Source organism: Glycine max, chromosome 5 (genome assembly GCF_000004515.6).
Source record: "Glycine max cultivar Williams 82 chromosome 5, Glycine_max_v4.0, whole genome shotgun sequence".
Lineage (NCBI taxonomy): Eukaryota > Viridiplantae > Streptophyta > Magnoliopsida > Fabales > Fabaceae > Glycine > Glycine max.
In genome coordinates, this window is record NC_038241.2 from 33,086,319 (window position 1) to 33,100,607 (window position 14,289).

At 33.1% G+C, this 14,289-nt stretch overlaps 3 protein-coding genes across 5 annotated transcripts; 1 reads left to right on the forward strand and 2 right to left on the reverse strand.

The window, feature by feature from the left end:
* LOC100808258 (pentatricopeptide repeat-containing protein At4g33170) lies at positions 1-4,227 on the reverse strand. 2 transcript variants are annotated; one of them, XM_006580026.4, is made up of 3 exons: positions 2,369-4,227; positions 2,029-2,120; positions 1-462 (listed from the first exon to the last, which is right to left on the reverse strand). In XM_006580026.4, exon 1 carries the CDS (start codon positions 4,163-4,165, stop codon positions 2,441-2,443), a length of 1,725 nt encoding a protein of 574 aa, XP_006580089.1. In that variant the 5' UTR covers positions 4,166-4,227; the 3' UTR covers positions 1-462; positions 2,029-2,120; positions 2,369-2,440. The 2 variants fall into 2 exon arrangements, with proteins under 2 accessions (XP_006580089.1, XP_006580090.1); XM_006580027.4 differs by lacking the exon at positions 2,029-2,120.
* Positions 4,228-5,135: 908 nt separating this feature from the next.
* LOC100306123 (polcalcin Phl p 7) lies at positions 5,136-5,782 on the forward strand. The gene has a single exon (XM_003524798.4). It carries the CDS (start codon positions 5,169-5,171, stop codon positions 5,412-5,414), a length of 246 nt encoding a protein of 81 aa, XP_003524846.1. The 5' UTR covers positions 5,136-5,168; the 3' UTR covers positions 5,415-5,782.
* Positions 5,783-9,016: 3,234 nt separating this feature from the next.
* On the reverse strand, positions 9,017-12,891 carry LOC100818069 (type IV inositol polyphosphate 5-phosphatase 9). 2 transcript variants are annotated; one of them, XM_041015476.1, is made up of 7 exons: positions 12,326-12,891; positions 11,988-12,116; positions 11,540-11,879; positions 10,950-11,134; positions 10,014-10,122; positions 9,733-9,887; positions 9,017-9,627 (listed from the first exon to the last, which is right to left on the reverse strand). In XM_041015476.1, exons 1-7 carry the CDS (start codon positions 12,487-12,489, stop codon positions 9,381-9,383), a joined length of 1,329 nt encoding a protein of 442 aa, XP_040871410.1. In that variant the 5' UTR covers positions 12,490-12,891; the 3' UTR covers positions 9,017-9,380. The 2 variants fall into 2 exon arrangements, with proteins under 2 accessions (XP_040871410.1, XP_003524847.1); XM_003524799.5 differs by having other exon boundaries at positions 12,009-12,116; positions 12,326-12,866.
* Between the last annotated feature and the right edge of the window lie 1,398 nt (positions 12,892-14,289).

Sequence of the window (14,289 nt, forward strand, 5' to 3'; positions counted from 1 at the left end):
TAAGGAAGATATGTATAACATTTTAATCAAGTAGGGTTAGGTGTATTTACCGCTAACCTCAACAGATTGTAATTATCCCTTTTGGAAATTTTATGGTAGTAATCTGCATTAACAACTATGACAGAATATCAATCATATATACTGTATCTTTCAATAACTTTACCCTTTGAAGCCAACACAATCAATTATTTATGCTAAGCAAGAAGTGATTTTTGAATTTTGTATAAGCTGTTGAATTTTCCAATCAATGAATAATACGTTCCCCAAGGGCAGCTAGTGGTGTTGAAATCCTCACTTCAGCTGTTAAAAGTGTTATGAGGGCGTGTTTTGACAATGGCAGCCTCAACCTTCTTCCTCTAAGCATTTCCTCACTGATGCCAAAAACATGCGATTTTGCCACTTCATTCTCCCCCATCTCTGTATTTGATGCATGAATTCATGCAGTCTTTCAAGTGATTAAAACTGGAAACAAGGAAAAAAAGTAAGACGAAGTTCTAATAAAATTGAAAATACAGGGTGCTTTTGATTTTTCCCCATTTTCAGTTTTATATATATTCATCCTGATTTACCTAAAAACAAGTTGATTGACGCTACTATGACATTGGATTATTTGTGAATTGTAATAGCTTAAATGGCATTCAACCTTAGACTTAGAGTGTGTTTGGTTTCTTATAGAATAAAGCTTAATAAGAACACATTGAATTTTTTCTTATTCACATTAAAAACTGCCAAAGGTGTAATTAGCATTTTGGATGAAGAAAATATCAAATATTTTGTCCCCGAATAGACAGGGCTAAAGAAAACCCATATATGCAGCTGTGGGTACAGGGCACTGGCCCCTACCGACCCCAAATTTGACAGGAAATACTTAATTTGTCCTAAGGTCAGGTAAGTTTTTCCCCAAAATGTAAATGGTGGAGTTGGGTGGGCTTAGGATACAGATATAGATATACTTCCTAAACGCAAACTCAACTCTGATCCATAATTAAATTATAGAGTAAAAGTGTTGAAAATACACTCTTTATTATTGATTAGAATTTACAGAAATCAATAAAATTAAGAGTAAAACTCATTGAATAAGAAGTGTGACCTATAATTTTTTGTAATTTTCAATAAATTTCAAGTAATAATAAAAAGTGTGTTCCTAGCATTTCTTTTAGAATAGTAATGTGGTTACATCTGAGTCCTATTAACTTGACCTCTAACTGGATCTACTTTTTCACTTTGGAGGCAAGAGTCTTTTGGGCGGAGTTAACCATGGAGAACATTTTATTTGTTAAATCCTACCAAACCATGTTCCTTAACTAGCTTCCTTAAAAATGGCTCCTTATTTAGGTTGTTGTAACGACTCAAGTGTTGGATGCAAAACTCACTTGGACAGTATTTACATTGTGACTGTACAGTGTACAAATAGGTTCCTTAAGGCTAAATGAAGGTGGAAATATATCGATGGATGCAAAACCCTGACCCAATTAATCCTACGTTTCTACTTCTACAAAAAATTCATTATATTTTAACAATACTACTTACTTAGGACCACCCAAAAACCAAATATCACTGATAAAATGACAATGCATTAATTTACCAATGATTATTGAGATGGAAGCATCAATTCACCGGATAGAATTTAGCAATTCATGAATTAAGTGGCTTCAAAGTCAAAGAAAGAAAACAATATAAAGAAACTATAAATTTTCCTTGCCTTTTTAAACAGATAACTAGATGAGGCTTTTTTATTTTTTTGTATACCTACCTCCTGGGTCCTCACATCCCTCTTTTTCCATCAACTTTGCTTTCCTAATTGGCAATTGAACTTTTCAATGGGAGTACATTGAGACAACCCATAAATAATTTTGCATTTGTGATTTTACATAATTGTTTTCCATAGGTAGGACTCTAAACTATGTATAGCAATCGTTGGCCCTATTTAATATATTGCTCAGTCAAGAAATAGAACAAGCTCGGGATTTATATAGCATGTCTCACACAAGCAATCTTTCAGATACAATAGACAGAAAGTGTACTAACCTAGACACCTCGACAGTTTCAGAATGTTATTCAAACATCAAATGTCAAGTGGATTAAGTGGAGTTCCGCCCACTCAGCCACCTTAGCTGCATCTGCATCTCATGCAATAACCATAAGAAAACAACAAACTAACTGTGGGAATAACACAATTTCCACATACATCTCCTTGTTTGCAAGAGAAATTTGGATACTAAAATTTTCAGAGTCACGGTTCACCTATCTGAATTCACTAGAAAGGTTGCAATGAAATATCTTAAACTTGATCTAACTCAAAAGAAGTCAAAATGGAAACAAAAACATGAAAGCAAAATACAGAAAGTCCAGTAAGAAAAAGACTTACCGTAATGGGGAAAAATCAGTTTTCTTTCTCAGCATCACTTATCATTAGAAACAAGCCTCAAACATGTATATGCTACCATATGTCTCTACAAGTACAGTTACCATTCACAAATCTGTGATATCTGTTGACATCCCTCACAATTATTTCCCTTTCTAAAACTCTTGTCATATACTTAAAAGCCTCGTGGCAATCCTTACAAATCCTCAAATTCTTCACAATCCTTAACGGCTTCCCTGGTGGTGCAGATCCACACAACACTCCAAACGCAACAGCTAACTTCTCACTGTGATACCAAAGAGACTCCTTTCTCTTTTCCTCCCCAACATTATGCAACACCTCATCCCAAACAGGAACGTACCCTAATTTTTCAATATCCCCCATAAGCTCTGCCAACTTCTGATAAATTTCCTTGGACCTCTCATGCTTCCAATCCCCCGCCACAAAAACATGAACTTCTCCCTGCACTTCAATCCAACTCCTCCCACCTTTTTTCTTCACCCTCCTATCCTTCATCATCTTCCTCAATTCCGCAACATCATCCCACCTCCCTGCACTTGATAACACATTAGCAACACTAACATAAGCATAATCATCATGTGGCTCCAGCTCCAACACCCTCTTCGCCATACACCAAGCCTTGTCAGCCTCACCACGATACGCACAAACTGATAGCAAAGCTCGCCAAACTGCAGCATCCGGTTCAAACGGCATTGTCAACACAACCCTCTCCGCACGCTCCAATTCTCCAGCACGTGCCATTGCACCCACCAAACACGTATAATGCTCCAAACTCGGTTCCAAACCATAATCCACTCTCATCCTCGTAAACCACCGATAAATCTCCAGAAACATCCCAGCATTACACAAAGCAGTCAATATCGCCAAAAAAGTATACTCATCAGGCACAAGTCCAAAACCTTCCAAAGACTCAAACAGTTCAAAAGCAGATTGATAATCCCCATGCTGTGCATAACCAGCCATCATTGCATTCCACCCCGCAATATTCATATCATCCAAACTATCCTCAAAAACCCTCCTTGCATCGTCAACAACACCCGCTTTACCATATCCATCAACGACAGCACTACCCACCACCACATTCGAATCCAACCCAGCAATAATTGCATGTGCATGCATCATTCTACATTGCTCCAACGCAGCGAGCTGAGCCGCAGCACGCAAACCACCAGAAACACCGTGAACAGTTGACGCAAAACCGCGACACCTCATGTCAGAAAAGACCGATAAAGCGTCGACGGAGCGGGAATTCTGGGCGAGTGCAACTACCAAGGCGGAGAAACAAACGTTGTCTGGTTGGGGAATTTCGTCGAACACCTTGCGTGCATTGTGGGGCATGCGGAGCTTGGCGTAGACGGAGAGGAGGGAGGAGGCGGGGAAGGGGTGGTGGGCGAGGGCGAGTTTGAGGGCGAGGGAGTGGAGAGAGAGGGCAAAAGAGACGGCAGTGAGGGCGGCGCAGGTGGCGAAGAGGGAGGCAAGGGTGCGGTGGTTGGGGAGAGTGTTGTGGCGGAGCATGGCGAGGAAGTGGCGGAGGGAGAGGAGGGTGTTGGAGTGCGCGGAGATTAATGCGGTCCATGAGACAACGTTGGGAGGAAAAGGGAGTCTGTGAAACAGGGAGACAGCGTAGGATGAGAGGTTGGATTTGGAGTAGTGGGTTATGAGGTTGTTCCACACTGCGCGGTCTTTGGCGTGTGATGTTATGGCTCGTGCGTGCCTCACGCGAGGGTCCATGGACATTGACATTGTTGCTTCGTCATCGTTTTCATCACACTGAACCATTACTCGTTCAACGTGAAAACGAGTTGAACCTATGTGTGTTCATGGCCCAGTAGTTATATTCATATTCTCACTTCTATTATTATTAATATGTTTATGTGTATTGTTGAAACTTTAACGTGTAAGTGATTTGAATTTTTTTATACACTTTAAATGTTAAGAACCTATGAAAGTGTGTTTCAGTTTTAATTAGTTTTTAGTATTTTAAAGTTATGATCATATTTTCCTTTAATATTATCATTTAATTAATATTATGTTATTAATACTGGTTCAATCTCAATTCAATCATTAAATCTTCAACCAATGTCTTGATATCAAGTTAATGACCGGTTTGATTTTAAAATACTAGTTTTCATCTCTTAATTGCCAGATACACTCGAAGGATATCAAAAAAAATATTTCTCCTAATATTCTAAGTAGACCTCTTTTCACTTAATTTTCTTCATTTTTCTCTCTTAACTAATGGTTTTCTCATTTTCCTCAATAGAGCTATATCATATCCAATCAATCTATTCAATTTCAAGCTACTCCATTATGAATTAGTGATCTAGATCTGTACCTATCACCTTCAAAATTCTAAAAACTGGCCTTAGCCTCCGTGCATATAGGTCGCTAACACACAAAAGAATTAATATTCCAAATTTGCATGTGTTCATATATGTACAACTAGTCACAAAAAAAATAATAAAAAATCATACAAAACTAAAATTGGTTAATTATGAAGTATGCCAAAGAAAGTCCATGAATCTCGAGCAATAATAGTTGGTCACAGAAACCCGAAAGAAAAGTTGGAGACAAGAAATCAATATGGTTATACAAATTCCTGCGAATGGCTTGCATGCCGTAAAACTCCAAAGGTTATCCGATCATATAGCATCAAGACCGAGTCTCTAGCTAGAGGCAACTTTGTTTTTGTTTTTAGTTTTTTTTACTTCTTAAATAAATATCTCACTCATTTCAATATTAATTCAGTACATGACATTCAATTCTTCTGGTGAAAAAAATTATGGGTAGTGAAAGGGAAGAGTGTGAACGCGTTTTCAAGCGCTTTGATGTGAATGGCGATGGCAATATCTCCTTGTCTGAGTTTGCAGATGCTCTCAAAGTGCTAGGCTTAACTTCACAGGAGGAAGTTGAGCGTCGAATGGCAGAGATTGATAAAGACGGTGATGGACACATTACACTTAATGAGTTGATTGAATTTCATACTGCCAACCCTAGCTTGATGAAGGATGTCTTGAAGAAACTCTAATTCCTTTCATTCTTATCATGAAATCATATTTCTATATATCATTACATATATCTTTTGATATTTAAGAATTGTTTTGGTTTATTTTGTGGGGGATTCATGAGGGCTTCTCCTTTGGTTGCTATGAGAAGGTAGTGTGCCTCAAGCTCCATCATCATCCTCATCATGCACCATTCCAAATTCTTCGTTGTTTTTAGTTTATCTTTTAAAAAGTTACACCAAGTCCCTGTTAGTCTCACCTTTGGACAAACCTTTAAAGACACTTGTGGATGTGCTTTTCAAGGTTTCTTTTCCTTTTAGCAGGATATTACTCGTATATTTGTTGTTCTATGTATGTTCTTTGGATGAAAATAATAAAATGTGATTAAAGGTATTTTCATTTTTATTTAAATTATATTTTTTACTTTTCAAGTATATATCTCGTATCCCCGTGTTATATTCTGTTGATTATTAAATGGAACTTTAGGAGGAAGGAAATTAGTTTGAATAGTTGAGAATTTGTATAGGCTAAATATATAAACAATTAAAATTAAAAGAACCAAAATTATACATAAATTAAATAATAATTAATCCAATTAAAAATAAACCAGCACAAGAGTTACTAGCAGTTGTTGGATATACCTAATAACATATACATTTTTTTTTAAGAATATAACGTATACATCTTATGCTCTGTTTGGTTTTCGGTTAGTTGGTTTTCGGTTAGTGTGAGGTAGTCACTCATTAGATATGAATAAGAAAATTAAGTAATATATAAGTAAGAGAAAAAAATTTATACATACACACATGATGTCTTTAATTAAATTTTAAGTTGAATATAATAATAAGTTTATTTGTATACTTTACTCCTAGTTTTTTTTTTATAGAGATGTCCTCAAAAGTCATAAAAAAATAGAGATGCCTCAATATTTTAACCCCCTTATTTTCCTTAACAATGGTATTACTCATATGGTTATAAGGGGAGTTATTGTTCAATGTAATTCAAGATGGAAAAAGCTAGATGAAACTAAATCTTGGAGTCTGAAAGGTTCCTTGTTGGTGCTCAATATTTGGTTAGCTTCATTGATAATCATTGTAGGAAAATGTGGTTGTCTGTACCCATTGAAGATGAAGGATCAAGTTTTTCAATTTTTTGAGGAGTGTCATATCTTTGTAGGAAGATGAAGGACCATTGATAATCATTGTAGGAAGATGAAGGATCAAGTTTTTCAATTTTTTGAGGAGTGTCATATCTTTGTAGGAAGATGAAGGACCATTGATAATCATTGTAGGAAGATGAAGGATCAAGTTTTTCAATTTTCCTTCAAAAATTTCCACTTAAAAGTAAGAAGTTTATCTCCCTTAAGTTACCACCACCTGATCCTTAGATTGGTAACTTGCTGGATTTTCTTGTTTATGCCTTTCTAAGAAAACATCAAGGATAAAAAACTCTGTTTTTGCAGAATCACCTCGCAATCCTTACACTTACAAACCCCTTTATCAGCTTTTTTATCATAAAGAAAGTAATTTGCAATCTTGAACTTTCAGTCTTATAAGTGATGAGGTATTTTTTAAACAAGTTTTCATAATTTTAAAATCATAAGCTACAAAGAAATAAAAAAAATAGCTTGTCCTAGTTTATGTCTTCGAAGCACCAACAAATTGCCCTATCTCTACTAACATTCATTGAAATCCCCTTGTGCCATATTATTAATATACAAGTTATATATTTGTTCATGCACAGTATCTAGCATGGAAATGGCTAAGGATCCGCAAAAGAGGGTTTGTTTACTCGTTGAATTCGTGGATTTCTAATCCCATCTCGTGTATTGATCGACGTTAAGTGGCATTGTTGGGTTGGAAATCAGTCATTTATATAGTGCAGCAATTGTAATGTATTTCTAATTTTGTGGGGATGCTGCAGGTGTTAGATTTTGAGCGGGATTATCTTTTGGCATAGCTTCATTCGTTAATGTTAATTATTAGTGCCATACACTTGGGAAGTTAGAGAGCTTGTGACGTTTTATTTTCATGTAAATGTTTTTGTATGACTTTCAGTTAATCTGGTACTCCTTGTACCAGTTTTGATGGTTTTAATATATTTTGCCTTTTCAAAAAAATATACACAAGTTATTTTCTGATAAATAAAAAAACATTCATTGAAATCCCTGCCTAAGAAAATAATTTCCTCCAGTTAACTTGAACATCCGAAAATAAGAAATCCACTTGTACATATCTAATCATAACTTGTAATTTCCTAAAAGTAAAGATAAATCCCATAAATAATTTCTATTGGTGCAAAGTCAGGTGTGTAGGTACAGAATTCCCGGAACAAAAAATAGAGAAACAAATAGCAATGTTCCAAATTGTATATATACTTGTATGACTTGAATTGGTTTATTTTAAGAGAAAATAATCGCTTGTTTGTCAATTTTGTATTATTAAAAAACTAATAAAAGTGATTATTTTTAATTAAAAATTCATATAATTTGATACAGTAATATCAGACTCTCCCAAATGTTTGATATTTTCATATTTGATGAAGCACATTGCAGAAACAAGAAACCGCTGTAGTTGTTGGTTTTTTTTTTATTTTTATAACAAAACAAATTTTATAAGAAACTTTAGGTAAGAGGCCCAGGCCTAGCCCAATTCTTAAACACACTCCAACATCCATGGACTCCTTTTCAACATTTCTTAAACAATGGGCACTGCTAAGCGCATCCCAGTAATTTTGTATTTTTTTCATTTTACTCTTTTGTAAAAGGATATTTTTTATTAGTAAATATTTTTTATTTATAAAAAAATATACTAATTAAATAATTCGTATGAGTTATATCAAAATTAATTGTCACAAAAATTATTATTTAAATTTACATGCGCATTAAATATATATTAAAAATTTTAGTGATATATATAATAGCATTATTTATTTTATAATATAATTGACTTATTAACTTAATTGATTACAACGTTACATTAATAATGAAAGTCCCATGTTCGATGCCCTTAAACAATTAGTCAATTACTAATGCAAGTTAGAATTTACAATTTTAAATATATTCTGAAAGGTTGTTTGGAAATATAAAATATCAATTTTAACAGCATTTTGTGTAGTTAAATTATTAAATTAAATAAAAATAAAACTAAAATTAAAGTATATCTTATAAAATATATTTCAAATATGTATAAAAAATATATAAATTTAAAATCAAATGAAATCGATAAAAATATATATAATATTATTTATCAAATGAAGAAATCTTTTTTTGTTGTTGAAAGAATCAAATGAAGAAGTTTTATTATCGATACATAATTTTTAAGGAAATAAATTTTAAAGTTATATGAGATCAACTAAAAGTTGCTGGCTATACTATGTTCTTTCATGCAAGGAGGATAAGAGGTGATGTTCCCACTTCCTTTCAAAGATAACAATATTGAGGGCCTTAACTAGCTCAATAATTGTCATATTATTTTGCCATTTTGGATGCGTAGTTGTTCTATAATTTAATTGATTCTCAGGTAGCAATCTACAAAAAAAGCTTGATTTATTAATTTGGATTATAGTTTTTTTTTTTCCAATAGGTTTTGACATATTTCCATGTTCTGTCACATAACATATATACTTGATAATAATTAAAAAACAACCAACTTCACTGTGTACTCATCAGCAACAAAAACATATAATATCTCATCTCATCTCCTAGAAGTTTCTCAATTTCCTTCCTCTGAACTCCTAGCTCTTTTTTCTTTTTTCCGAATGTAAAATTGAACATTTATGTACATATATCACAGTTTTTTAAAAAACCACGTGCAACCACAATATTGATGATGGCAATGTCACGGTTGTTGGAGTCTCTAATTGTAATTGCGATCGCACCGGCCACATTTTTATGCAATTTTTCTCCAATACAAAAGATTGTGATAAAATTGCAACATTGATCACAATCATATCGCGATTTAAAGCCTAGCTTGAATCACACAAATAATTCACAATCGGAAGCTTGATCGTTTTCTATTTACAAAATCATCAGTGGTGGAAACTTCAAGGGGAGTTTTAATTTGCTCGTATCTTTCTGATAGGAATAAGCTTTGCAAGTTTTTCATCAGCTCTGGTAAAACCATGACTTCTGCCATAAACATAGCCTTAACAGGTCTATGATCTGACAGTTTTGATTCAATTCTAGTGTACTGAAGTTGCTTTAGACCCTCACCATACCATACTATTCGATCACACCTAAATTAAGAACCAACAAGAATTTAATAATAAGTATTCTACAGTGAAATGTAAATGTTTTTGAACGTGACCATATCTAATTATGGATTTTATATTGTCTCTTACCATGCTGGTGCTCTTCTCTTTTCTGCCTTTTTGCCATGATAGCAACATCCATAGTAAATGTCTGAATTTGGACAATATTTGTAGGTAGGTCCAAATTTAATTGCTCCTTCATTCCATCCTCTTAACATGTTTCCAGTCATTAGCTCCATTATTAGCTTCGTTTTCATTGAACATAATTTAGTTAGATTCTTAGAGATAAATATGATGCAAACAAATTCAAAGATTTTTTTTTTTTAAAGGATTCAATTCAACAAGATTTTTAAATCTTTAATCATACGTACCTGATCATTTTCTAATAAGGAATCCCAGTCTCTTTTTTCAACAAGCAAGCGTGTCGTTTCTTCTGGTAGAGAAATTCTGTAATTTAGATCTCCAAGAAATATTACATGACTGCACAAGACCAGCAGTGATTAGGTGTCTAAAATAATACATGTATATCATTCGAAGTACAACCAATTATATGCAAGTTGGGAGATAGTATATTTCATTAATTTGATGGTTCAGTGGTCAATATGAGTTTAGTTGTTACTGTCATTTGAATATATTCTTTTAAAAAAAAAATCTTTCAACCCAAGAGGATGAATGTAATAATATACTTATTTATATTAACATTAATTTTAACTTTCTTATACAATCTCCTTTGATTAAGAAAAATAAAGCTCTCTCATTTATGATAAGTGCGTATGTAAAGTATTTAAAAATTAAATATAGATAAAGATATAATTGAAAAGCCAGTAATTCATATTATGATAATTAAATTTTTAATTGATTAGATAAATAGAAACAAAAAATTTATTTCCTAAATGAACAGATGAAAAGAAATGGAGGGAGCATTTACGGTTACCAGTGCAAGTATATATCTCTTTACCGTGTTTTGTTCTGTTTGGCTTTTTTGACAACTTTTGTTTACTCACGGAACCACTATATATATCAGAACAATTTCTTCATAAATTCTCAAAGTTAATTAACTATGTGGGTGCAGTTCAGTTTAAAATGTTAAACCACCGAAGAATAATATATTAATGTTTTGGTGGCATATTCATTTCATTAAGCAAATTATTTATTTCAAGAACCAACAAACCAAACGAAACATAATGTATTTAATATTTGCACCTTGTTTACATGATTTTTTTGGAAAAGGACCATAATTATTAAACAAAAAGCAAGGGAGCAAAAATTATTAAGAATCAGTTTGGACGGTTTCAAACTTCACTTACTCATGATCAAGAATGGTTCTAGGCAAATCAAGCAAAGGGCCTCTAGGAAAACTTGTCCGAGAAAAAATTTCAGCAACATTAGAGTTCCTGTACTTTTCATCACCTTCGCTGCCCCCTGAAGCTAGATGGCTGCACACAAAGCAGAAGCTTGTTTCATGTAACTGAAATCTCACTGATACAGAACCCTGCAAAATTAATTGGAGTTGTAAAACAGAAAGAAAAAAAAAACCCAATTAGGATTTGTAGATAGCCAATTCTGATGCGATCAGCTTTAGACTAATTAAGACATATAGAAGAGTTTATGCATAAGGTGTTTATGACTTTTCTATATGGATTTTCAGCTCATTTCTAATTTTCTATAACAAAATAATTTTAAAGTTTATTTTGATAAGCTTCAGAATGAAGCTTATGAAAAAACTCTTATGTGATAAACTTTTACTTAACATGGCTCTTTACCAAGAGTACCTTAGGTGCTTTATAGAAAATTGATGTTTACAGTAATGATTTGTATGAGTGTATAGTACAAAACAAATACGAATATTCGATCAGGTGCAAAAGTAACATCAATTGAGTGGGGTTTGTTAGGTCACCTTGTTTCCTAAGCAGCCCATTATGCCACAGCCTACACATGACACGCTTGGATGCCGAATGAATGGACAAAGATCTCTTCTAATCCATACAGATATGAATAATCCAACCATTTGCTTGCTAATGATACATTGGAAATCATGTGGGGCTTCACAGCACTTAGCTGGATTTTCTTTCTTATTGGGAAAATTTTTCTTTAGCTCCTGTTTTTTAGCATCTTTGCCCCTTTGATGTGTTTTCTTGTTCAAGGCTTCCCTGATTTTTGAATTCCATTTCATAGAAATCTCATTGTTTTCGGAGCCCAATACATTTGATGCTCTTAGAGGCACTATTTCTTGAAACCTGGATTGGAAAACAGTAAAAATAAGCATAAAAATATTATTGTCAGATCAAAGCTTCAGTTTCTTTATACACATTTCAAAACGTGTTTTTTTATATATGCTAGAAAACCTGAAGCAGTTCTGACAATACCCTAGTATATAGATGTCACAAGAGTTGTTGAATGTCTCAAACAAATCATCTATATTCAAATCTTCATCCGGTGCAATCCCACCTACGTTCCATGTACTAACAAATACCCTTAACATGAAGTAAAAAACACAATATCAGAAAAATTGAAAGAAAAAAAAATATAGAGAAGAACAAAACCATAGAAAGCAGAATCAACCAAGAATAGAATTGAACTTGATCAATGATCAGGCACATACTTCAGCCATCTACAACTTTTCTATATATGATGATACATAAGATAGAAAAGTACTAGAAGAAGAGGATATATGTGTTCTTACTTGTATTTGTGTGTGTCCTTGTGATCATTAAGAATGGTTTTTGAGTTCTGATCAATGTCTACAATACCCAGCAAGGGTTCTTTATAACTAGGAAAATCTGCTATAAAATTGCTGCTTCCAAGTCTCTTCTTGAATATCTTATTAGCCACTAATGTAGGCCACATGTCCTAAAGAAATTTGCATACACAAATCGAGGTCTATAAAAGTTGACAAATGAAAAATGATTGAGAGAAGGTGAGAGTACTATTGCTAGGTGGTCACTGCTGCTCCTTTTCCTGGCACATGAGTAGTGTACGTGGTATTATTGGAAACATATATAGAAAGCATTATATAGAAAGTCCAAAAGGAGTAATAATAACAAGAAATGGAAAAAAATCATTCTGGGAAAGAGAAAGGCTTGTGCAGCTTGAAGAGGTAGGAAAGGCTTTCATGTGACGTAAAAGATGATGCACCTTTGGCTGCATTGCTCATCATATCATATATATATTTTTTGAAATATAGGAACATTTATGTCCCAGTGGGAGAGAGATAGAGAAAGCTAGTATAAAACATGGGTCTACCCTTCTTGCAGATTTGAATTCTTCTGTTTGTTGAGTAGATTTTAAAGGATATCTTAATGTTTATTACCTAATTTAAATTGCTGAAGATGAGTGCAAGTGGGAATGTGGTCCATAACAAAACAGGCAATTAGCTAGGAAATGTGATGAATAGCTAGTTATTATTGCCCCATCTACAGCTAGTCAAGTTTTTGGCTGACATAAGAATAAAATATGTGACTTGTTTTTTCTTTTTCTTTTTTTCTTTCTCTTTTTGTTTCTTAAATTTTTCTTTGGGGGAGGGGTGGCCTGCTGGAAGGACTTCTACAGAAACGGACTCACTGTGAGTGCGTTTGAAAATGGGTCCAAACCACGTTAAATGGAGAAAATTAGCTTTCTGAGACACAAAAGGCCAAACACGCGAGAAAAGTTTTCACTGGAACAACAATTGCGTTTGGTCAAATTCCCACACAAACACACTCTTTATCATGGAACTAAATATCTCTCAATTTTCATCATTATGATTCATTAAAGAGTTTTATGTATGGTATTGGCAACTTATGTTATTGTCTTAATGTTTTGTACAAAGTATTTTTCTGAAGCAAAAAGTGACAAATCACGTTATAATAATAAAGTTTTGTATTACGATTTGTTTAGTAAAATTATGTATATATAAACGTTCTTGTGGCATGCATTGTTTCCATTAAAAAAATACATCGCTTTTGAGGGATTGTGCCCAACTAAACGAGATATTCTGCAGATTCCAATGGTTAGTAGCACGTTATTAAGAATTTTATTTGAGACGGAAATCCGTTGAGATGGAACTACATCTTCATGTTAATTGAAGTAGACGTCGATGGTTAAATATTTTACGCTAGGGTGTCTTTCTTTAGTTGTAAACGATGGACCCACTTTCAAGTTTCAACAATGGTAATGCTATTTATATAATGAATAATAAATTTATAGAATGATATTTACGTAATTATTTTTATCCATCTTTCTTGCATCACTTATTATATCTAATATATTTCTTTATTTCTTATGTAGAAATTATTAATACACGTTCTCTACTTATTTTATCGAACATTTTTTTTGTAGAAATTATTTCTCTTATGTAAAAATATATAAAATCACACTATACGTCAGAAAATGTGATAAGGAAAAGCAATTAGTTGTAGTAATTTTTTAGCTTGGTTGCATTCCAAATGATAGAGATGATGGTGCTAACTAAAGTTAAAGGGTATATATATATATATATATATATATATATATATATATATGTCTTGGTTTAGTATTTAGGATTTGTTGTTCAAAAAATATTTTTTTAATTTAATTTAGAAGAATATGAACTCATATTGATTATTTTTTAGGAGGGAACTCTTTGGATTTGAGTTTTACCAATTTTGAATAAGACTAAGTTTTATATAT

Excerpts from the sequence above, each read along its gene's own strand:
- LOC100808258 (XM_006580027.4), bottom strand. The coding sequence starts at position 4,165 with ATGGTTCAGTGTGATGAAAACGATGACGAAGCAACAATGTCAATGTCC.
- LOC100306123 (XM_003524798.4), top strand. The coding sequence starts at position 5,169 with ATGGGTAGTGAAAGGGAAGAGTGTGAACGCGTTTTCAAGCGCTTTGAT.
- LOC100818069 (XM_041015476.1), bottom strand. The coding sequence starts at position 12,489 with ATGTGGCCTACATTAGTGGCTAATAAGATATTCAAGAAGAGACTTGGA. Across the intron at positions 11,135-11,539 it reads TGGGCTGCTTAGGAAACAAG|GGTTCTGTATCAGTGAGATT; the intron begins GTGACCTAACAA and ends TTAATTTTGCAG. Across the intron at positions 10,123-10,949 it reads AGAACCATTCTTGATCATGA|TCATGTAATATTTCTTGGAG; the intron begins GTAAGTGAAGTT and ends GGTCTTGTGCAG.